Source organism: Haliotis rufescens, unplaced genomic scaffold (genome assembly GCF_023055435.1).
Source record: "Haliotis rufescens isolate VD_foot unplaced genomic scaffold, xgHalRufe1.0.p SCAF_11, whole genome shotgun sequence".
NCBI classification, from domain to species: Eukaryota; Metazoa; Mollusca; class Gastropoda; order Lepetellida; family Haliotidae; genus Haliotis; species Haliotis rufescens.
The window spans coordinates 10986192-11012004 of NW_025963791.1; the positions used below are offsets into that span (position 1 = coordinate 10986192).

The 25813-nt window shown below is 37.6% G+C and overlaps 1 protein-coding gene across 1 annotated transcript in view; it reads right to left on the reverse strand.

Annotated features, from left to right (window-relative positions):
• The window catches only part of LOC124141177 (rhomboid-related protein 2-like), a 95429-nt gene extending 69971 nt beyond the window's left edge, over nucleotides 1–25458 (reverse strand). Inside the window, exons 1-2 of the mRNA XM_046509111.2 lie at nucleotides 25007–25458; nucleotides 4025–4048 (exon numbers count right to left, since the gene is read on the reverse strand). Coding sequence (XP_046365067.1) covers nucleotides 4025–4048; nucleotides 25007–25135 — 153 coding nt within the window. The 5' untranslated portion in view covers nucleotides 25136–25458. The remainder of the gene's footprint in view (nucleotides 1–4024; nucleotides 4049–25006) is intronic.
• Between the last annotated feature and the right edge of the window lie 355 nt (nucleotides 25459–25813).

Below are 25813 nucleotides of genomic sequence, written 5' to 3' on the forward strand. Positions count from 1 at the left end.
AGTTTGGAAGTCCTAGAACTCTCAGGAGCCAAGCTTGTAGAGTGTAATAAGTGTGGTTATCAACTGCCAGCCTGAATTAAGAAAAAGCAACCCTTTCCATAATCATCAGAAACCTCTGCTAAAACCATTGTTTGATTCTGACTATTTCAGAAGCATCTATTTATGAATCACCATCAAATGGTGATGATACCTTGTGTTTGAAAAAAGGTGAGCATATCCTGCTCCTGTGATGGCACCCATCGCAAACACATGCAAAGGAAAGGTAATTAAAATCATCTCTTCAGCAAATTGACTCCAGCCTGATATTACCTATATACTATATATGGTATATGCCTATATGCTATGGGCAGCACCACATGCATGCATATCATCTCAATGGACTTAAAAAAAAGCCTAAACATCCGACCACTGTGAAAGATATTTGGCACTATTCCTCAACCTGGCATTAGCAGGCTCCTGCTTTGGTGGTAAGACAACAAATACATTGAGGTGTTTTAGAAGGGCCTTAGCATGTCTGATAGGCTCTGAAAGTATGTTGACAAGCAGTTCTGCAGATGGGCCGACTTTGCATGATTTCATTGACTATTCCTGCACAGTGAGGTCTGGCATTGATGTCCATTGGGACCAACAGTAAAGACAAAACATTTAACAATGGAACGAAGGACTTCACCTCATTACCTAACATTGGACAGAGACCAATCTATGGGGAATCACACAAAATGAGGCAATCTAAACCTGAACTGATCCATTGTCAAACCTCTCTGTGTTAACAAACACAAAAGTTTCCAGATCATTCCTATTTTGCCCTCAACCAGTATTGTCACCCATTCAGAATGCCCAACAGACCTTTTTTCATCTGTGAAAAGTCTGAAGCTGATCCCCACATCACATATAGCTTTCAATTCCATATTGTCCATAACATGTTTCTGCAGCCTTAGAAACATTTGATTCGGAAAGCTAGATAGGAGAACTGTGCAAACATTATTTCATTAGTCTTTGGAATTTGTAGCTAGTCCTGCTTGACTGATGAGTAGTAAAATCAAAGAGTTGAGAGCTGGAAAAACTTATAGCCCTCAAATGTCATTGAGGACTACCATCTATGGATGTTTAATTGTCCTCCACCTAGTTTAGTAGTCTCAGACTTGCGGACAAGTGTGAATTATGAAGGCTGTGTTTGTTGCGTAGAGAAAGGGAACTCTGACCACAAAGACGTCTAAGAGCTGCTAGAGTCCACTGGTCTCTGAATAATTAGGTCAATCTTATTTCACTAGTTTTATATTGATAATAAAAAAATGTTGCTGGAATGACCTGATTCATATTGCAAATCAGGGCACCATTTTACAGAGCGATCTTAGTGCCAAGGTGGCCGTAACTTCCTTACTTTAACACAGTCTTAAAACAGTCATGGCACTAAGATCGCTTGTTGGACACTGCAATTTGTGTAGTGCCTCTTAACTGTTTATCTCTCACAGAGATGCTATAGGTGATCACGACCACAACTGTTCTACAACATACAGCCAAGTCTCGTTAATCCGACAATTGGCTTTATACGACACTAATGATGGGAACTGATTAAATCAGTGCTATTTAGACCTGTTAATCCGACAGTCTCTCACTTTGACTCCAACACACCTTATTTGCAACGAATTATGGAAATCACTCATTAATCAGTCTCGTTAATCTGACACAGTGATTAGCGTAGGTACTCTGTCGTCATCTGCCCACGAGTACACAGATAGTGTTTTGATTCGAGACGAGTCAGCTGGTAGCTGCATATTACAAAGCTGCAGAGATAAACTTTGCTTAACAATAAACTATTAATGCTTTAAATAAAGCATACAGTATTTATCATATGCTTAGATTAGCTCAATCTCATGAAAATCAGATGCAAGTTCTCACTATCGCCGAGGACATCCCATTACAGGTCATGTCAGAAGAACCTTTCGCGAACTATGACCGACGAACGTTGGTACTACTTAATTTCGTTTATCCGACAAACTCGTTAAAATCAGATGCAAGTTCTCACTATCGCCGAGGACATCCCATTACAGGTCATGTCAGAAGAACCTTTCGCGAACTATGACCGACGAACGTTGGTACTACTTAATTTCGTTTATCCGACAAACTCGTTAAAATCAGATGCAAGTTCTCACTATCGCCGAGGACATCCCATTACAGGTCATGTCAGAAGAACCTTTCGCGAACTATGACCGACGAACGTTGGTACTACTTAATTTCGTTTATCCGACAAACTTGTTAAAATCAGATGCAAGTTCTCACTATCGCCGAGGACATCCCATTACAGGTCATGTCAGAAGAACCTTTCGCGAACTATGACCAACGAACGTTGGTACTACTTAATTTTGTTTATCCAACAAACTCGTTAAAATCAGATGCAAGTTCTCACTATCGCCGAGGACATCCCATTACAGGTCATGTCAGAAGAACCTTTCGCGAACTATGACCGACGAACGTTGGTACTACTTAATTTCGTTTATCCGACAAACCCGTTAAAATCAGATGCAAGTTCTCACTATCGCCGAGGACATCCCATTACAGGTCACGTCAGAAGACCCTTTTGTGAACTATGACTGACGAACGTTGGTACTATTTAATTTTGTTTATCCGACAAACTTGTTAATCCGACATTATCATATGTAACCAACCATGTGGGATTAACGGGACTTGACTGTACATGTGTGTAGTGAGTAAGCCAACCGCCCCTTCCCTGAATCCTGCTTATCATCTCACTTTTCTCACTGCTCTCTCTTGAATCCCAAATACCCTGGTACTACTTATACAAATCTTTAAAGGGTTGAGAAAAGGAGATTTAAAATTACTGCAAAAATATTTAAAAAATGAAATATATACATAAACCATTATACCGCATTCGACATAATAAGCGCCCCGCTCTAATAAGCGCCCACTGCGTTATTTGCTAATATAATGGTTAGTGAACAATCCAAGTTAGCACCCTTTCCGATTGATCAATGTACACAAGACTTATTTATTTGTGTATAATACGCACTCGTTTGTTATATATATGCACCCTTAATTATCGGCAATTTAATTCTCGAAAATATATCTATCGTGTATAATACACACATATTCTTCTTTCATATCATATCAGGCTGTCGGCATAAACCACAAAATTTACAATCGTTTTTAATCTCACCAAAATTATATTCTAATAAGAGCCCCCTATTTCTAATGTTGAGAGCCCCCTGGGCGTTTATTACGTCGAATACGGTATATGTTTTTTAAATGTAGAATTCGTGAACCAAATATAATAATATTTGCATCCCACATACTTCACTGCTGAATAGTCCTGACTACCAACTAAAAATAGACCTCCAAATCTCTCGCGTACCAGAATGGGTGTTCAGCTGGGAGTCCACAAGGTACAAGACAATCAATCTTGATTTTATTCAAAAACAGACAGGGCATGTTTTGAAACTATGAAACTCATAAATATATCTAAATATCTAATAACAAATATCGGATGGACGAACTCTGTTCCCTACTCCCCCACCACGGCTTACATTTCAGCAAAACTAAATCATAATAACACTGACAATTCAGATAAATCTCGCTTCAATAAATGGTAAAGGCATCATGTTCATCTTTGGGATTTGAATCCCTTAATGTCAAAGTCAGGGTTTCCAGTGACTTTCATAAAAATATCAGAACAAAAAGATGATTGAGTTTGACATGAATGCTCTGCCATACATCAGGGCCCTATTCCACAAAGCCATCTTAGCGCTAAGGTGATCGTAACTCCCATACTTTAACATTGGCTTACGATAGTCGTAGCGCTAAGATCGGAATGTGAGACTGTGACTTATTGTAAACAACACTGAAAGTGAATGAAGCAAAGCTACCAACATCAGAATAACCTATACATTAACATGACACAATGTACTGTAATGTAGACATAACTGACTCTAAAAGGGCAGGTGAGCTAAAAGGAAAAGATTAATTTATTCATAAGGTGAGCTACAAGGAAAAGAAGTGATCTACTCACCTGGTCAAACAGTGGCTTCCACCTCTGAAACATAAAAAAACAGTTCATTAGGATATTTGCTCAATCACTGTGTAACTTGTTGTTACCCTGCCTGGTGTTCAGCATTTAAAGTGATAAAACAAGGCCTGGTTGGCTCAGAGTCAGTATACAGTGTCTCAGTAGGGTATCCATGTCAAACTGTAGCATGGTATCTTCATGAGCTAGCTCTATAAAACTGTAATTAGTCTCCACTAGTGCAAGCAGCCACACACACACAAACATGTGCATGACTTCCGTCCAGGAAACAAACTTTGTCAACGATAAGGTAAGATGAAGAGAGGGAGCTGCATCCACAACCCTAAACTCGTCACTGGGGTAACTAAACCGTCCATTAGAGCTCACCATAAACATGATACAGACGTTCACTGTACAGAGAAAGCAAACAGCCAAGCTGTCTTCTCGACCTTCACAATGTCATGTAATGAGAAGGTAAAGAAAAACACATGTCTTTCTGAAGAAAAAAAATGAGCAAAAACCATAAATTAGATAAGGTTTTTTCCTCTTTTGCCACATACTAAGATCATCTTGTCAAAGAAAAGGTGCATGGTATAACTCTATTTGAGCCATTTTGCTATGTATCAAGAAAGCCACTGGTGGTATTATTGGATTTGCAAACAAGATACTTTAATCAATTTAAGTACTCGACACATAACAGTCATATTATCCAGAAAGTTCACAATCAATTGAACAGTTTGATCATCAAAGAAGTCTTGAGCTTTTTAAAGGTTGAGTCAGTTGAGCGGCAGTCTTGTTGAACCTGGGATTTTCTGCTTTGAAGACTCCGAAGCATCCTCCAAACACTTTCAGTTCCAGCAATCAAATGGTTTCAGGGAGGATGTTAGACATTTATGCAAACAGCACACCATCCAATTGGAATGACAGAAAGTCATTGCGACTATAGCATCTCAGTAATTCAACACCTTAAAGATAACAAGGACCGTATCTGATTACTAATCCAAATTACTATTCAATTCTAGGCGACAGTTTGTTACATAATTCCTCTAAAAATAACGGCTTTTCTTAAACTTTCCCCTGGGAGTTGAGTAGTCTAGTGGCGAAAGTGTTTGCCGTTTACACAGACAATATTTTCCCAAATGGGTACAAAACCTTAAGCAAATACTTGGCATCTATTGCCATGATATGGTACGTTGGAATTTTGGTCACACAAACTCACTCCCACTTAAATTTTCCATGAACTTATAAACCTACTGCCACTTTTGCCTATTGTATTGTAGGTTTCTTTCTATCTCGTAATAACTCTTGGGACGTTTTACTTTTTCCTAGTAAGACCTCTTCCCTGGTATGAGGTTTTACTTTTTCCTAGTAAGACCTGGTTTTAGGTTTTACTTTTTGCTTGAAAGACCTGATGATTTGAGTAGCAGATGGAATTTGGACTTAGTGTTTTAAACGTCCAATGTTCTAAAATCGAAGACAAGAAATGAAACTTTTTCATTATAGATGACGAGACTCGAACCTGCAACCTCACAGAGCGTGTTAAGTTTCTGAAACCCACTCTTTTCCCACTGAGCCACCGGGGCAGGTAATGAGAGAATGTTCAATTTTAGATGTCATGACTTTGTTTTGTCTATGCTGCATGCATTTCTTTCTCTTAACATTAAGGTAAATGCGAGATGACTTCAAAAGGTATGCAGCACTCACTCACTCACTCTCTCTATCACTCAAGGATAACATTAAGGTAAATGCGAGATGACTTCAAAAAGTATGCAGCACTCATTCACTCACTCAAGGATAACATTAACATAAATGCAAGATGACTTCAAAAAGTCATGCAGCACACACTCACTCACTCAAGGATAACATTAACGTAAATGCAAGATGACTTCAAAAAGTCATGCAGCACTCACTCATTCAAGGATAACATTAACATAAATGCAAAATGACTTCAAAAAGTCATGCAGCACTCACTCACTCACTCACTCACTCAAGAATAACATTAAGGTAAATGCAAGATGACTTCAAAATGTCATGCAGCACTCACTCACTCACTCACTCACTCAAGGATAACATTAAGGTAAAAGCAAGATGCCTTCAAAAAGTCATGAGGCACTCCATGGAACAATTCCTTCCTAATAAACTGTGACCCAAATAAAGGCAGAGCAGTAAATCAGGCATTAATCTTTTGAATCATCATTTTACACATTTCAGAGCTAAATAGTTGAGATAGGAAAGACATAAATTCCATGTCTGACATAACTATGGCCGTCTTTCTTCGCAAGCCACTGGAGGAAACCTAATCTGACATTCAAATTACTGCAACTAGAGGCCATGGTATAATTGACATTATGGCCACCACCGAAATGAAATGATTAATCAATGATAGGGACAGCCATATGATTGGCCCATAATGCAACAGAATTACAGCTTATTTATGATAAGCTTGAGAAATGGGAAGTATGGGGGGTTTATTACAAGAACCTTCTCCCAGGGTGCTCGTAACTTTTCGTGGTCTCAGCAGAGATAGTATTAAGTTACGGCTGGCGTTGCTGAAGGTGGCCCGAGTGACCGATAACGGCCAAATCACATAGCGTGACAGACATGGCTGCACTGGGGATTGTGTGGTGGGTCAATACCTTCTCTCAACACACATCAGCACTGACCACGGATCTGGTCATGATCACGTTCCTTAACACGTTATTCCGAAATGTTGAAATGTTGTGTTTGTGTAATAAAGTGGATGTTGCTAATAATACTCTTTGTCATGTTAACATCCAACTTCTAAATCTTCTCCTGTTAATCCAAGATCATGATGTATTAGTGATGTACATCCCCTATTGAGACACCTGGGCCTGTTTCAACAAAGTGATCTTAGCCCTAAGACAAGCAGAACTCCCATAATTCCACATAGACTTTTGTTTTGTGGAACGTGAACCTGGATACAAAAGCAGTGAGCTAGTCATCCAAGGTTGGGCATTCAAGAATCCTATGATATTGGGTTTGACCACCATATACTTGTTGTTGGTGTCACCAATATGGTAAATGTCTGAGACAAATTAATGTCAATCTGCAAACTGTGATTTTAACTGATAAACTGTTCAAAATGGTGTAATAAAATAAATGATTAATCACTGTGACCTCCTTCCCTCCCAGACTGACTGGTAGTGTGGGCAAAGTATCATTATTGAAGCATGATAGTGTGGGCCAAGTAACATCATTGAAGTATGATCGTGTGGGCCAAGTAACATCATTGAAGCATGATAGTGTGGGCCAAGTAACATTATTGAAGTATGGTAGTGGAAGCCAAGTGACATCATTGAAGTATGGTAGTGTGGGCCAAGTAACATCATTGAAGCATGATAGTGTGGGCCAAGTAACATTATTGAACTTTGGTAGCATGGGCCAAATAACATCATTGAAGTATGATACTGTGGGCCAAGTAACATTATTGAACTTTGGTAGTGTGGGCCAAGTAACATCATTGAAGCATGATAGTGTGGGCCAAGTAACATCATTGAAGTATGGTAGTGGAAGCCAAGTGACATCAATGAAGTATTGTAGTGTGGGCAAAGTAACATCATTGAAGTATGGTAGTGTGGGCCAAGTAACATCATTGAAGTATGGTAGTGTGGGCCAAGTAACATCATTGAAGTATGGTAGTGTGGGCCAAGTAACATTATTGAACTTTGGTAGCGTGGGCCAAGTAACATCATTGAAGCATGATAGTGTGGGCCAAGTAACATCATTGAAATATGGTAGTGGAAGCCAAGTGACATCATTGAAGTATGGTAGTGGAAGCCAAGTGACATCATTGAAGTATGGTAGTGTGACCAAGTAACATCATTGAAGCATGATAGTGTGGGCCAAGTAACATAATTGAACTTTGGTAGCGTGGGCCAAGTAACATCATTGAAGTATGATAGTGTGGGCCAAGTAACATTATTGAACTTTGGTAGCGTGGGCCAAGTAACATTATTGAAGCATGATAGTGTGGGCCAAGTAACATCATTGAAGTATGGTGAAGGAAGCCAAGTGACATCATTGAAGTATGGTAGTGTGGGCCAAGTAACATCATTGAAGGATGGAAGTGATGGCCAAGTAACATCATTGAAGGATGGTGGTGTGCCCAAGTAGCATCATTGAGGGATGGTGGTGTGGCCAGGTAAAATCATTTAAGGATGGAAGTGTGGGCCAAGTAACATCAGTGAAGTATATATGGTAGTATGGGTCAAGAAACATAATTGAAGCATGGTGGTGTGGCCAAGTAACATCATTAAAGGATGGTAGTCTGAGCCATGTAACATCATTGAAGGATGGTAGTGTGGGCCAAGTAACATCATTGAAGTATGGTAGTGTGGGCAAAGTAACATCATTGAAGGATGTTAGTCTGAGCCAAGTAACATCAGTGAAGCATGGTGGTGTGGCCAAGTAACATCATTGAAGGATGGTAGTGTGGGTCAAGTAACACCACTGAAGGATGGTGGTGTGGGCTAAGTAACATATTTGAAGCATGGTAGAGTGGGCAAAGTGACATAATTTAAACATAATAGTGTGGGCCAAGTAACATCATTGAAGCATAGTAGTGTGGGCCAAGTAACATCACTGAAGCATGATAGTGTGGACCAAGTAACATCATTGAAGCATGCTGGTGTGGCCAAGTAACATCATTGAAGCATCGTAACTTTATGTACAACAAGTAACATCATTGAAGCTCAATGACATTATTAGGTAACATCATGCTTACCCGAAACACTGTCGGCATTTAAAGCATGACAATATACATAACTATAAACTGATTTCATACCATAACAATGAGTTACTGACATCCTAGCCATGTGATGAAGTGAAGTTGAACTTAAACCAAATATACTCACGGCAAAAGTTTCCACTGTTAGCCAAATGCCAAATTAATATTTTGATATTTGTCACGTCAGCAAGTCAATGAAGGGAGTTTTATCCCTCTCAGCAGTTATGGAGGATGACACCAAGAACGTCCTTCAGACACACAATTAGTTGGCTAGCCTCTCAACACACACAGACAGATTGTCAGTGTATACATACTATTAGTGTGAAGACTAATTGAAATCATCACAGACTGGTCGAACCATCAGACAAACAAGCAATCAAACAAAAGTTTCCTTTATCGATTACATTTGAGTTTGACGCCATCAACTAATAGAATAACGGGGATGACACATCATTTGCATAGATAGTATATGTTTCAAGAAGGTTTTTAAGATAAATATGTTTTTTACCTTATCTTTCATTAAATGCAATTGTGAAACATCAAGGTGATCAGTAATTGAACATGCAAAAATCTTTCATTTTGTTTCGTTTTACAGATTTTCTTAATTAAAACAGCAAGAAGCACAAGGCAAAAATATAAACAATACAAATATTGCCTGGATTATTTAAAGATTAATTTCCTGAAATAAATGGAAATAAACCTTTCAGCAAACGTACAAAAAAGAACAAAAGCTAAAAGACGCATATTTTCAATCAATCACAGCCCTGTTTTATTTTTATCTTTGTTTACTGGGATTAATTTCCAAGATTGATCATAAAAACACTGAAAGGTTAATCTAATTATTACCCGTAGTGTAACACAACTACTCAGATTAACTCTGATCCAGCGTGATGAACTCATCATTGATTTTCCGATTCTAACCAACTCTCAACGTTAATATCTTCAGACATTGTAATAAAGAGCACATAAAGTTGATGAGAGTTTCAGGGTATGATCCATATTTACATATATTTATGGATTTTGATGCCATTAATTACCACTATCTGTTCAAGCATGTAAGTTCTAATACCATCTTATGACAACTACTTAGTAGTCATTCAAACAGTAAAGGGTTGGAGGGAAACGCTTCAAAAGAATTACTTCATGAACCAAAAATTAGAATGATTCATCAGAATCCAGAATACAGGATTTTGATTCTGTTGAAATAAAATAATTCAGTTCAATATTTTAAAGATGAAAAGGAATCGAAGAAAGAAGATCAACTACCGTACTCACCAAAACGACCTCAATCTCCGACATCAGCTCAATCGTCACGTCCTTCATCATATTTCACAAACTTTTACTATCAAAGAGACTCTTTCCTTACAATAATATTCCAAAATTGTCAATATGATTCCATCGCATAACTTCTGCAAAGAGCTAGGACATGTAATTTCACTTAAAATTAACAACACATATGCACAAAATCATTTGATTGCATATGCTAGAAAAATTCTAAATGTGCTGGATCAAATGTGTTGGAAAAATTGCTATGCTTCGCAGAGCTCAAAAGCTGAATTCAAGTTCAATTTGTTCTATGGAACCAGATAGGCCTCTTGAAATCAGAAATCCTGAATTTAGACTTTTTTGTTTCTGTGAGATGTCGATGGTGGATGTGCAAGTATCACTGTTCCAGCCACAACTGACACGACAGATCATACGAGTCACGCTTGCGGAAATTTGGCAGACATGTATAAGGAGTAAAAACTTGAAGAGAAAACCAACAAAATCCTCCTGCCATTCAAAATGACACCTCTTATAGCGCTGAGTAAGATGTGGACTGTCAGCCTAAGTCCCTGTGCCGTGAGATCACGATTGGATTACTGGCAATACCAAACACTTCCCAGCTTAATTTCTTGCTTCGATTATCAGATCAGTTTGGGCTGTATATGCACAAATATATCTTCCATACGTCTCCAAATTAAGCCACTTTATGTAAAAAGCAGGCTTAAACTGAAAATGCCTCCGTCTGTACGCTTTGATGCTATTCCTGAAACTGCCAGATTAAAATCACAAACTGTTTTTGCATGAACATTTTGACATCAAGCAGTGCTGTCAAACCACATATAATTCTCCAGGACAGAAGTCACATGTGATTCCCCATAAAGATATGTTCCATGAAGTGTGGGTGTCAGGGATGCAGCTTCAACTCCAGCCAGCCTCGTCCTCCCTTAGACCTCGAGGTCCTGAGGTCATCTGTTCTTCATGGGTGGAACGATAACAAGATCCCAAAAGAAGTTGGGAAAAAAAATCTTGAATGATTAGTCTTGGAGGAATCCACGATCGAAGCTACAACTGGCTTTGGATGTTTTCATGGTCTTCTCCTCTAAATCTCCCAGCGGAGGAATCACTTGACGCAGGCAACACCTGACATGACAGGCTGTGATTTCAACCACGCTATTTCCATCACTGTCGTCTACAACAACATCCACTCTGACTCACTCAGCAAACCAGGTGATCTGTACATTCAGGTAAAGATTGGTTGTGATCCTAAAACTTCCTACACACTTTAGATCAGATTTAAATCTAATCCCATCAGGTTAATATCAAATCTGCTAAATGTCTCTGGCGTTATTTTTCACTTAGAAAGTCATAACACCCACCAAGGTTATCACAAGATCAGCTAAATAAAATTTCTGATTTCAACTTAATTTCTCTTTAATTTTAGTTCACAATCAATAAATTGTTTTGTGTTTTATAATTCATAAGAAAGTCACAATTGTTTCAGAATAGTAACCATCTGTTACAATGTAGATAATAATGACCAGACAATAATGGAAGCACAGTTCTTTGATAAATCCCAAAACCAATTCCGTATTAGATTGTTGCATCAGTTATTACAACAAAGTGATCAATCCACCAAGCTAAATCTCCTGCCCCGTCTCAGTATGGCAATCTCAATAAACACTGCCTCTTGGCACTGCCGCCTAGGTCTGCCACCCCCAGCACCAACAGCAGGAAGCGTCAATATGCTACCTCTGTTATACACCAGCCAGGATGATATACCTCATATTGCCAAGTCAGCCCTTGTCTTGTTGCAACGGACCTCCCCTACTCAGGTAGAGGCTGTGACCTTTGTTGACCTAGGGTCAGTGATGTTGCCCTGTCTGTGGCTCCGAACCGTGACAAATGCCAGATGCTCCTCTTTCTCTGCAGCCTCAACAATTTGTCACCTCCATTTGGAAATTTCCGTAATTCCCATACAAACCCACTCTCCTACGCTCTTGTATCTATGTGTGAAAAACTATGACCCCTCTGACAGAAATACTCCCTCACACTGAAATACTCCCCCCGATAAAAAACAGACATCTTGCCTAAGTATTATAAATTCCTCAACAGCACTTTACTCTGAATAATAAACTCTAGTAGAAATGAGAGCATTACAGAGGTTAATCAAGGGATTGATTCAATTTGTCGGACATAAAATGATTACAATGTGTATCAACTACAAATTGCTCCATGGAGCTAGCAAGCCTATCACAAGGTTCACTACCCCTATGAATAAACCATACCTCACACCAGGCAGATTGAATCAGACTATTACTCCTACCCTTCTTCAGACAAGACACATTAGACACAATAAACACATATGGAGAATACTTATAAGCTCACTGAACATCTACAGTCTGGCGGCATCAATCATTCACAGAGGTATTCAAGTTTCCTCAGAATAATATACCACTTTCTTTATCAAAACTACAGAACTGACTTATCCGGATTCCGTCAATACCTGTCAAGTTTACTGTCCTGAATTTACTACATTCATCTATCAAGTAAAACTATATACTCAGCATTTGTTCACAATGGATTCCAGACTAAACCTGTGTGACAAAGAACCAATTTATCATGTCATTGATTTACTTTGTGTTAATGACTTGGACACTTTCTCAAGGTCAAAGCTTATATTTTACACAAAACAAGTTTTAAGAAATGGATTACATTCATGAAAGGTTACTTTTATGAAAGCTTCTTCAACTAATTGAAACCAAAGACCATATTGTCTTTGATTGCGTGTTCATATCATGATATCAAGGAATGCAGTTCCTGCTAAAGTCTCTATAATCTGGACAAATGTCTAAACTGGCCTATACTTGTATCCAACACAAGACTGGTTTAGCCAGATTCTACTGCGTTAACCATTCTGTTAAATGGCACCATATGGCGCCATACAGCAGGAAACTAGGGTCTGTTTGGTCCCTAGGGTGTGCAAACTTGTCTGACAGAAATTGTGACATTGGAGGTTGTTTCTGTTCAAGCTTGACAGACATATCACAGCTTTGGATGTTTAGCTTTAGGGAAATAGGATGCAAACAGTAATTGATGGCCCTCCATGTAAAATTATTGATTAATAATCTGCTGAGATGTTTCTTTTTCACTGTGAACTCAGTGACATAAATCAGGGCTTTATAATTGATAAGGTTTAATCTTGACAAAAATGATTTTTGTGTAATGTTCGCAGTCACACAGGTACTTCTTTGAGGCAGTGTCTTGGGAGTTGGCTTTCCGCCACAAGACAATTTCTAGCATTAATGTAGCACACACTGCAGGACTTAAAAGGGATAGCTCTCCATCAACTAAAATATTCTGGGAATGGAAAATCTAAAGCGACGATTTCACACTCTTTTCACAGTTTAGGTGTTAGCAGGGCCATTACTGAACCATTCTTGTAAAATCAATCGGAATCAACCTGTCTACAGAAAATTGAACTCAGCCTTAACATAATAGAGGAACTGCACTGTTAGTTTTGTCACAACCTGGACAATCTGTTAGCTGGTAGAAGAGCAAGACAAATCATTGCAGAGAAATAAATTACTCTAAACTTAACTGCTACTTCACTGAATTTCAATTCTCATATCAGATTGCTATGGGCATTGTAACAATAATCTTCCATATCGGTTTACATGAATTCCTTCTATTAGGCAGAATAACTGATCAGACAAAAGCTTGTACCATGAACACAGAAAACTGTAATTCACATCTCGGTAAATGACATGATACAACAATAATTCAACAGACAAAAATAAGTATGATGTGAAAAAAAACAAGGATATTCATTAAATCAAACTGTGTACTTTACAATAATGATATTCCCCCAACTGGGAGTCCAACATTATTGATAAATGTCTTTCATTTGAATGCTTGATTACATGGAAATTGAAATTTCATCCTGAGCTGAATGTTCAGTCAATAGCAAAACATGCATAACTAAATGAAGGTGTCCATTATCACAAACTCAGAAATATGTCTAGTTTGATATGTAATTTCAAGTCTCTAACAATAAGCAGTTGTAATGAACAATTCATTGTCTCCCTATCTCCATCTGACTCCAGTAATAGTGAGTTGTAATGACTATATCATCTCATCTCCATCTGAATCTCAAGCAGTAGTGAGCTGTACTGAACATATCATCTCCATCTGACTCAAGCAATAGTGAGTTGTACTGAACATATTATCTCCTTATCTCCATCCGACTCTCTAGCAATAATGAGTTGTTCTGAACATATTATCTCCATCTGACTCTCAAGCAATAGTGGGTTGTACTGAATATTTCATCTCCTTATATCCATCTGACTATTAAGCAATAGTGAGTTTTCTGAACATATTATCTTCATCTGGCTCTCAAGCAATAGTGAGTTGTTCTGAACATATTATCTCAATCCAACCCTCAAGCAATAGTGAGTTGTTATGAACATATTATCTCCATCTGACTCTCAAGCAAAAGTGAGTTGTTCTGAACATATTATCTCCTTATCCCCATCTGACTCTCAAGCAGTAGTGAGTTTTCTGAACATATTATCTCCATCTGACTCTCAAGCAATAGTGAGTTGTTCTGAACATATTATCTCCATCTGACTCTCAAGCTATAGTGAGTTGTTCTGAACATATTATCTACATCTGGCTCTCAAGCAATAGTGAGTTTTCTGATTATTATTATTATCTAAAATCTGGCTCTCAAGCAATAGTGAGTTTTCTTAACATATTATCTCCATTTGACTCTCAAGCAATAGTGAGTTTTCTGAACATATTATCTCCATCTGACTCTCAAGCAATAGTGAGTTGTTCTGAACATATTATCTCAATCCCACCCTCAAGCAATAGTGAGTTGTTATGAACATATTATCTCCATCTGACTCTCAAGCAAAAGTGAGTTGTTCTGAACATATTATCTCCTTATCTCCATCTGACTCTCAAGCAGTAGTGAGTTTTCTGAACATATTATCTCCATCTGACTCTCAAGCAATAGTGAGTTGTTCTGAACATATTATCTCCATCTGACTCTCAAGCTATAGTGAGTTGTTCTGAACATGTTTTCTACATCTGGCTCTCAAGCAATAGTGAGTTTTCTGATTATTATTATTATCTAAAATCTGGCTCTCAAGCAATAGTGAGCTATTTAACATATTATCTCCATTTGACTCTCAAGCAATAGTGAGTTTTCTGAACATATTATCTTCATCTGGCTCTCAAGCAATAGTGAGTTGTTCTGAACATATTATCTCAATCCAACCCTCAAGCAATAGTGAGTTGTTATGAACATATTATCTCCATCTGACTCTCAAGCAAAAGTGAGTTGTTCTGAACATATTATCTCCTTATCTCCATCTGACTCTCAAGCAAAAGTGAGTTGTTCTGAACATATTATCTCCTTATCTCCATCTGACTCTCAAGCAGTAGTGAGTTTTCTGAACATATTATCTCCATCTGACTCTCAAGCTATAGTGAGTTGTTCTGAACATCTTCTCTACATCTGGCTCTCAAACAATAGTGAGTTTTCTGATTATTATTATTATCTAAAATCTGGCTCTCAAGCAATAGTGAGTTTTCTGAACATATTATCTCCATCTGACTCTCAAGCAATAGTGAGTTGTTCTGAACATATTATCTCCATCTGACTCTCAAGCTATAGTGAGTTGTTCTGAACATATTATCTACATCTGGCTCTCAAGCAATAGTGAGTTTTCTGATTATTATTATTATCTAAAATCTGGCTCTCAAGCAATAGTGAGTTGTTCTGAACATATTATCTCAATCTAACCCTCAAGCAATAGTGAGTTGTTATGAACATATTATCTCCATCTGACTCTCAAGCAAAAGTGAGTTGTTCTGAACATATTATCTCCTTATCTCCATCTGACTCTCAAGCAATAGTGAGTTTTCTGAACATATTATCTCAATCCCACCCTCAAGCAATAGTGAGTTGTTCTGAACATATTATCTCCATCTGACTCTCAAGCTATAGTGAGTTGTTCTGAACATATTATCTACATCTGGCTCTCAAGCAATAGTGAGTTTTCTGATTATTATTATTATCTAAAATCTGGCTCTCAAGCAATAGTGAGTTTTCTTTACATATTATCTCCATTTGACTCTCGAGCAATAGTGAGTTGTACTAAACATATTATCTCCATCTGACTCTCTAGCAATAGTGAGTTGTACTTAACATATTATCTCCATCTGACTCTCTAGCAATAGTGAGTTGTTCTGAACATATTATCTCCTTATCTCCATCTGACTCTCAAGCAATAGTGAGTTTTCTGAACATATTATCTCAATCCCACCCTCAAGCAATAGTGAGTTGTTCTGAACATATTATCTCCATCTGACTCTCAAGCTATAGTGAGTTGTTCTGAACATATTATCTACATCTGGCTCTCAAGCAATAGTGAGTTTTCTGATTATTATTATTATCTAAAATCTGGCTCTCAAGCAATAGTGAGTTTTCTTTACATATTATCTCCATTTGACTCTCGAGCAATAGTGAGTTGTACTAAACATATTATCTCCATCTGACTCTCTAGCAATAGTGAGTTGTACTTAACATATTATCTCCATCTGACTCTCTAGCAATAGTGAGTTGTTCTGAACATATTATCTCCTTATCTCCATCTGAATCTCAAGCAATAGTGAGTTGTACTTAACATATTATCTCCATCTGACTCTCAAGCAATAGTGAGTTGTACTTAACATATTATCTCCATCTGACTCTCTAGTAATAGTGAGTTGTACTGAATATATTATCTCCATCTGACCCTCAAGCAATAGTGAGTTGTACTGAATATATTATCTACATATAACTCTCAAGTAATAGTGAGTTGTACTGAATATATTATCTACATATAACTCTCTAGCAATAGTGAGTTGTACTGAATATATTATCTACATATAACTCTCTAGCAATAGGGAGTTGTACTGAACATATCATCTCCTTATCTCAATCTGACTCTCAAGCAATAGAGAGTTGTACTTAACATATTATCTACATCTGACTCTCTGGTAATAGTGAGTTGTACTGAATATATTATATACATATAACTCTCTAGCAATAGTGAGTTGTACTGAATATATCATCCTATCTCCATCTGACTCTCAAGCAATAGTGAGTTGTTCTGAACATATTATCTCCTTATCTCCATCTGACTCTCAAGCAATAGTGAGTTTTCTGAACATATTATCTCCATCTGACTCTCAAGCAATAGTGAGTTGTTATGAACATATTATCTCCATCTGACTCTCAAGCAAAAGTGAGTTGTTCTGAACATATTATCTCCTTATCTCCATCTGACTCTCAAGCAGTAGTGAGTTTTCTGAACATATTATCTCCATCTGACTCTCAAGCAATAGTGAGTTGTTCTGAACATATTATCTCCATCTGACTCTCAAGCTATAGTGAGTTGTTCTGAACATGTTTTCTACATCTGGCTCTCAAGCAATAGTGAGTTTTCTGATTATTATTATTATCTAAAATCTGGCTCTCAAGCAATAGTGAGCTATTTAACATATTATCTCCATTTGACTCTCAAGCAATAGTGAGTTTTCTGAACATATTATCTCAATCCAACCCTCAAGCAATAGTGAGTTGTTCTGAACATATTATCTCAATCCAACCCTCAAGCAATAGTGAGTTGTTATGAACATATTATCTCCATCTGACTCTCAAGCAAAAGTGAGTTGTTCTGAACATATTATCTCCTTATCTCCATCTGACTCTCAAGCAAAAGTGAGTTGTTCTGAACATATTATCTCCTTATCTCCATCTGACTCTCAAGCAGTAGTGAGTTTTCTGAACATATTATCTCCATCTGACTCTCAAGCTATAGTGAGTTGTTCTGAACATATTCTCTACATCTGGCTCTCAAACAATAGTGAGTTTTCTGATTATTATTATTATCTAAAATCTGGCTCTCAAGCAATAGTGAGTTTTCTGAACATATTATCTCCATCTGACTCTCAAGCAATAGTGAGTTGTTCTGAACATATTATCTCCATCTGACTCTCAAGCTTTAGTGAGTTGTTCTGAACATATTATCTACATCTGGCTCTCAAGCAATAGTGAGTTTTCTGATTTTTATTATTATCTAAAATCTGGCTCTCAAGCAATAGTGAGTTGTTCTGAACATATTATCTCAATCTAACCCTCAAGCAATAGTGAGTTGTTATGAACATATTATCTCCATCTGACTCTCAAGCAAAAGTGAGTTGTTCTGAACATATTATCTCCTTATCTCCATCTGACTCTCAAGCAATAGTGAGTTTTCTGAACATATTATCTCCATCTGACTCTCAAGCAATAGTGAGTTGTTCTGAACATATTATCTCCATCTGACTCTCAAGCTATAGTGAGTTGTTCTGAACATATTATCTACATCTGGCTCTCAAGCAATAGTGAGTTTTCTGATTATTATTATTATTATCTAAAATCTGGCTCTCAAGCAATAGTGAGTTTTCTTAACATATTATCTCCATTTGACTCTCGAGCAATAGTGAGTTGTACTTAACATATTATCTCCATCTGACTCTCTAGCAATAGTGAGTTGTACTTAACATATTATCTCCATCTGACTCTCAAGCAATAGTGAGTTGTTCTGAACATATTATCTCCTTATCTCCATCTGAATCTCAAGCAATAGTGAGTTGTACTTAAAATATTATCTCCATCTGACTCTCAAGCAATAGTGAGTTGTACTTAACATATTATCTCCATCTGACTCTCTAGTAATAGTGAGTTGTACTGAATATATTATCTCCATCTGACCCTCAAGCAATAGTGAGTTGTACTGAATATATTATCTACATATAACTCTCAAGTAATAGTGAGTTGTACTGAATATATTATCTACATATAACTCTCTAGCAATAGTGAGTTGTACTGAATATATTATCTACATATAACTCTCTAGCAATAGGGAGTTGTACTGAACATATCATCTCCTTATCTCAATCTGACTCTCAAGCAATAGTGAGTTGTACTTAACATATTATCTACATCTGACTCTCTGGTAATAGTGAGTTGTACTGAATATATTATATACATATAACTCTCTAGCAATAGTGAGTTGTACTGAATATATCATCCTATCTCCATCTGACTCTCAAGCAATAGTGAGTTGTACTGAATATATCACGTCCTTATCTCTATTTGACTCTCTAGCAATAGTGAGTTGTACTGAATATATTTTCTGCATATAACTCTCTAGCAATAGTGAGTTGTACTGAATATATCATCTCATTTCCATCTGACTCTCTAGCATGAGTTGTACTGAATTTATCATCCACATATAGCTTGACACCAATCACATGTAGTTCCAAGGGAAATAGACTTACATTAACACAGCCATGTAACAGCATTATTCCCTGACTCAAGTTTTTTTAATTTAAAGACAAAAAAACAGGACCAAAGAAAAAATCAATGTGAGGCTTCAAAAGGCAATTAAGACTAGGAATCCCGACAGTAAACATTCCCGTCCTTTTAATTTGCAATAAAAGCTGACAAATAAATATTTTGCCTAGCTGTGGTTAACTACAAAATCATTATTGAACAATAACCCTTACGCAAGAAGCTCTGGTTCACCATCCCTGTGTAATATGAAACAACTCCCTATATTTAGACTGATCAACTATTTTTTTAATGAAAACCAAAGTAAAAGACCGTAATTTTCCATATTTCTCAAATTAACACTCTCCCACAGATCAAGCCAACGAATAAACACCTACCTCAATGTCAGGGTCCATGATTAGCTAATGAAAGACTTGAGGGTAAGACAATTAGTTCAACACTAATTTAATCAATAATATTCTTTATGCCATCCAACCCCCTGGGGATAACATGACTCTGGTCACGCGTGGCTGACTGAGAATGTACATCACAGCTAACTGGCGCCAAGATTGCCTGGCTGACTGATGGAACAATCAAAGGCATTGTCTGTCTGACGTGGAATAAACAACCGTATAGATTTATGTTCAATGTGTTCTTTAATGCATGTGGCTAGTTTTGTTGATATGGTTTGCTAATTCTAACCAAACCTGTCCATTTTAATTCCAAAGTCAAAAGGTAAAAAATACTGGAAGCTAATGGAAATTTTGTAATTAATTGTGTCCATAAGAGATAGGTGTGATTATGACAATTTACATGTTTCTCTATTGTTTGTCACAGGTGTTCATATCCATAAATCCCCTGTCTTACAATAGAAGTTGCACATGTCCAGGTATTCAAATGCACGTGCATAGGTGTTCCAAAAATAAAATTCAAAGTATATTTTTCTCTGCCAGTACGTAATAGTTGCCCTTTAGTTTTTAGGTTAAATTAGATCAACACTCGAGCATTGCCTCAACAAACAATTTTGGAGGTATTTGAGTGTTAATCTAATTTGAACCTCTCGGTCTGGTCAGAAGCTATAACATACTACTACATTCGCGCCTTTTTACATCAGCCGACACCAATGGGTTGGAAACCATCTTCCCGAGGCAAGAGAGTTAACTGACTTTTAATGTCCAGTTTCCACCCTTGCCGATTTAGGCTGGAATTTCTGAGCTCTATCATAAAGCCACCAGTGGCTATTACAAGTTATGTCCCTTCTATGACTCTCCTATGGACCAGTCAGATTCCACCTCTCATATCACTTGCATTTGCTTCAAACAAAATGGCGGCGCCCAGGCAAGACCGTAATCAAGATCTATATTGTGATCAAATGGGTCTTACATCGTGAGGTGCATCAAATCATGTGAGCACCTTGATTGAAAACATGAAAAGATTTTGAAAATATTGAGTTGGTGGTGCACATCCTATGCAAATCCTGCAATCGACAGAAATTTGCAAAACAGTTTACGAACCGTATTTCAATTTCGTTGCGCGATTTTGATTGGACTATGCATTGACTCGTTAGTCCAGCCAAAATGTAACTCCATAATACCAGCCTTGTTTGGCAATGGTTGAAAATGGACTTTTATAGTCAGTTAACTCGGGAAGGAAACATGAGGTTGGAAACATGAGGAACCAAACCCAATCTTTCGGCATGACAAGCTAACTTGACAAGCAAACTAGTGAGCTACTCAAACATCACCTTCAAGTAAGAAACTTGTAAATATGAATAATCTTTTGAGTACTTAACAAAACTACTTGAGAGTTTAGAAAAGCTTTCAAAACAATTACTCAAATAATAGAAAAAGGAATGAACATTTTGTAATATATTTGACTTAAACAATAAAATACAAGCCACAAGGGATGTGACAGTGCATGTATCATCCATGGAGATTTGCCTAGACAAAGACCTTGCGTTATTTATTCCCCCAATAGTTTGACTGCCTCAGTGGTCTAGTGGATAGAGTGTCTGCCCGGAGAGTGGAAAGCTGGGAGTTTGATACCGGTCGCATCATCCCAAAAGATGTTAAAAGATGGCAGTTGTTGTTATGATGCCTCACACTTGGTATTAAGGTAATTAAGTGAGAGAGTGAGTATGGCTTTACGCCGCTTTTAGCAATATTCCAGCAATATCACGGCTGGAACGCTTTTATCAAAAGGCTACCCCACTGCCCCTTAAGGTAATTAAACAAGGGCTGGTCAGCTTGGAGTCAGAATACTGTGTGAGAGTGGCTATTCATGTTAAAATTGTGCTGAATTACTTTAATCAAGTCTGACTTCATAAGAAGATGTAATCTCAGTAAAAACAAAACAAACGTTGATACCCACTAAACATTAACAGTTATCATAAAACCCTCCATATCAGTTCCTTCATTAATAATACACTAAGTTTATAATATTGTTCTCTAATCTGACAACAAATCCAGAAAAGATAAATAGAGACATTAATCCATTAATGTTCACATGAATATGAACATATCTGTAATAAATCCTATCATATTGCACACATTTTTAAATCAACAAGTGGTGAACCAACCAACAGCTAGTCTTCACATTACAAAATTAAACCAACATGACTGGTGTTTTCTAACACCACCTTGAAACAGGCCAGGACTTCCTGCAACATGGCCGCATCATGTTCAGCTGCAATCATGCCTGAACGTTCCATTACCTTGTCCCGGTGAATGGCAATACCAGGAAGTCTATGATATAGTCATTCTCTCACAGCGAGTGGCAGAAGTTCTGCATTATGAGAACACACGGCCTCAGATCTGACGCAATTACTACCACAGTGACAATGAATGGATGTTGTTTTTTTATGTGCAGTTGCAGCCATGCATCAGGGAATGCATTACATGTTTTTCATGCATTAATGTACTTTATTGCCATCGCTCATACAAGATCTTAATGCCGTCAGTTCAAGTGGGAACTGATGGCAAGTATTTCATGCAAAACCGATTTTTTGCTAATAAAGATGTTCTATAACGTAAACATATAGATTAACACTTGTTTGACAAGAGCAATGGATCTGACTAAATTTTCAACAAGAATGGTTACTTTTTCAATATTTATTTTCATTAATACCAGTGAGTGTTGTTTCATGCTGGAGTCTATATTCTATCTATATCACAGCAGCCTGAAAATATAGTTCTAATCTGAACTAGGCAAACCAGTGCTTGACAGTATGAGCATGAGGAGACACAATCACCCAGGTCACATCGTGTGACCACTGGATCTCATCTTCCCGAGGCAAGGAGTTAACTGACTATAAAAGTCCAGTTTCCACCCATCCCGAACTAGGTTGGTATTATGGAGTTAGATTTTGGCTGGACTAACGAGTCTATGCATAGTCCAATCAAAATCTCACAATGAAATTGAAATCTGGTTCGTAAACTGTCATGCAGAGTTAGGTCGATTGCAGGATTTGCAAAGCATGTGCATCGCCAAATCGTTGTCAACAGATATTTTCCAAATCTTTTCATGTTTTCAATCAAGGTGCTTTCGTGATTTGATGCGCTTCGCGATGTAAGACCCGTTTTATCACAATATAGATACTGATTGTCGATCAGATCGTCTTGACTTCTGTTTTAAGCAAATGCAAGTGATACGAGAGGTAGAATCTGATTGGTCCATAGGAGAGTCATAGAAGGGACATAACTCGTAACAGCCACTGGTGGCGCTATGATCGAGCCCAGGAATTCCAGCCTTGTTCTGCAAGGGTGGAAACTGGACTTTTTAAAGTCAGTTAACTCTTTTGCCTCGGGAAGATGGCTGGATCCCCACTGATAAACTTTTGCAACAAATACAGGTACTGGAACCTATTCCACCCTGGAATCATACAGGGATTGATATTTCAAAATAGTTAAGAATTCTACAACTTCTTGAACTTTCAAAGAATATAAATGTATTTTTGTCTTCTAAGCAGTACTGTTATGTACTGTGACCTAAATGTGTATATTATATCTATAGTTTTACCTCATAATGACTTTTTTGTGCATATATTTGTTATCTTGCAAGTTTTGCAGTTTTGGATGGATGGGTTTACAGGTTTTTCTGCCTACTTAAGGTCGGCATATACAGTGTATTAAAATAAATTATGCAATTTGTGCACTTAAAGTCAAGGATGACAAATAGAAGACTAAAAGGATGACATGAATAAGGGTGAAATGATGACATAAGGAAGACTAAAAGGATGACATGAAGAAAGGCTGAAATGATGACATAAGGAAGACTAAAAGGATGACACAAAGAAGACTAAACGGATGACATCAAGAAGACTAAACGGATGACATCAAGAAGACTAAACGGATGACACAAAGAAAGGCTGAAATGATGACACAAAGAAAACTAAACGGATGACACAAAGAAGACTAAACGGATGACATCAAGAAGACTAAACGGATGACATCAAGAAGACTAAACGGATGACAAAAAGAACAATAAAAGAATGACATTATGAAAGGGTAAAAGGATGACATAAAGAAAACTAAAAGGATGACATAAAGAAAAAATAAAACGATGCATAATGAAAGACAAAAAGGATGAAATCCTGTATTAGATTAACAGTAAGCACATTCACTTGAATATACCTCTAAAATATATATAGAACAAACCTACATACCGCCATGTTAATCCTGAACGCAAGTAGAATGATGTAGCCCCATATCAACACAGGAACTTAATTGTAGCACAGCATTACGACAGCAAACGAGGGTTGCCAATCAATGACCTTTAACTTCTTGTCCACAGAAAAACATATCTTGATCGGGCCATTATGTAACAGTCACTACATGACGATTTATTGCAATTTCTTTTTGATCTACAGACGAGGGATCTGATCAATGGATGGCCCCGCAGATGCCTAATTTCAAACTAATTATTTTCTTGAATGGGGAGAAATTTTGGAGCTCTTATCCCTTTTGTCAGTCAGTGATGGAGAGAACAGCGCTCATGCACGTGGCAATTGTAGAAACTATACAAAGGTTATTAATCACCATGTAATTGCTGGGCGAAAATCCATTTAGCAGTCTAGACCTATTAACAGGTACATGACTATATAGGAGAAAAATAATGTTTCAGGAACTAGCTATTAGTCAAAATAGTCATTTTCAATCTCAAGACAATAAAAATGTTGAATAATTTCCATAATACAACCTTGCAGACATTGCCAGAAAAATGGAATTTATTTATAGACTTGGAAAACTTTACTTAAATATCTTTACTATTAAACTAAAATGGAATCTGAGTAATTAATGACATCTTTTAGAAAAAAATATTATCATTTACATTATCGGTATCTTTGTAATTGTACAAATTCTTTGTAAAATGTCCATGACAGTTGACTTAACTAAAAGACCGATATGCAAGCTGACAAGTCAAAAGTGGGAATGTGTATAGAAAATATCAATTCATTGGAGTATCCGTTCCACAGTAAATGTTAGTGTAATGTCTTACACAATACCTCGACAATTCCAGCTAAAAGCAATCTAGCATCAATAATTAACAGTACAACATAAACACACCTGCCATTTTACCTGCCAGGTAGGAATACCTGTAATTATCTCACCTGTGCCAATAGCTGAGTACCAAGGGTATCGCCACATATCGTCAGCTCTGTGTTGAAGACAAACAGTGACGAGGACATGGTTGATGCCCTGCCACTAGGGGGCATCACGCTGTCCGAATCCCCGTACATCGTCAAACTCCCAACTTCACTTCAGCTGTATCATTAACGCAACAAGACAATATTCCGATGCAACAGACAGGTTCCTCAGCTTTGAAAAGCTGGTACAATTTTTCAGTTGAGTGAATCGTTCTATAGTGTGATCAATATCATTGAAGCGACTCAGCAAATCTCCGATTGTCGTCAGCGTGCGTGCAACTCGCCTTTACCCAGAGGGAGAGAGAGGGCAGTGCAGGCCCTCTCTCATTCCTTTCTGTCTCTCTGTGCATCTTTTTATCCATTACCGACAGCTCACCTCTCAGACTTTCCAAACATGTCCTGATGGACTCCGTACAGGGGAGTTAGTCAGTGCAGTGTAATTAAGAGTACCAACAGCTCTATTAGCCTCATCACCGATGCTGCTACTTGCAGCAATACATCAAACACAAACATGACAGTCACTCCCTCCCCGGTCCTCTTTGGTCCATAACAGCCACAGGGCCAAGGGTGGATCATTATTCTCCTAGTAACACCTCATCTAGGTTTATAATGGTGCTGGAATCACGGACCCCGAGAATCTATCACACAAACTTACTCAAGCATCACATATTAGTCAGTGTGGTGTACAGCAATTATTGCACTGGCTTCAAATACCCTGGTTTTAGAAACTTGTTGAGTAAATTATGATGACCTGTTTGCTGAGGGTCAATG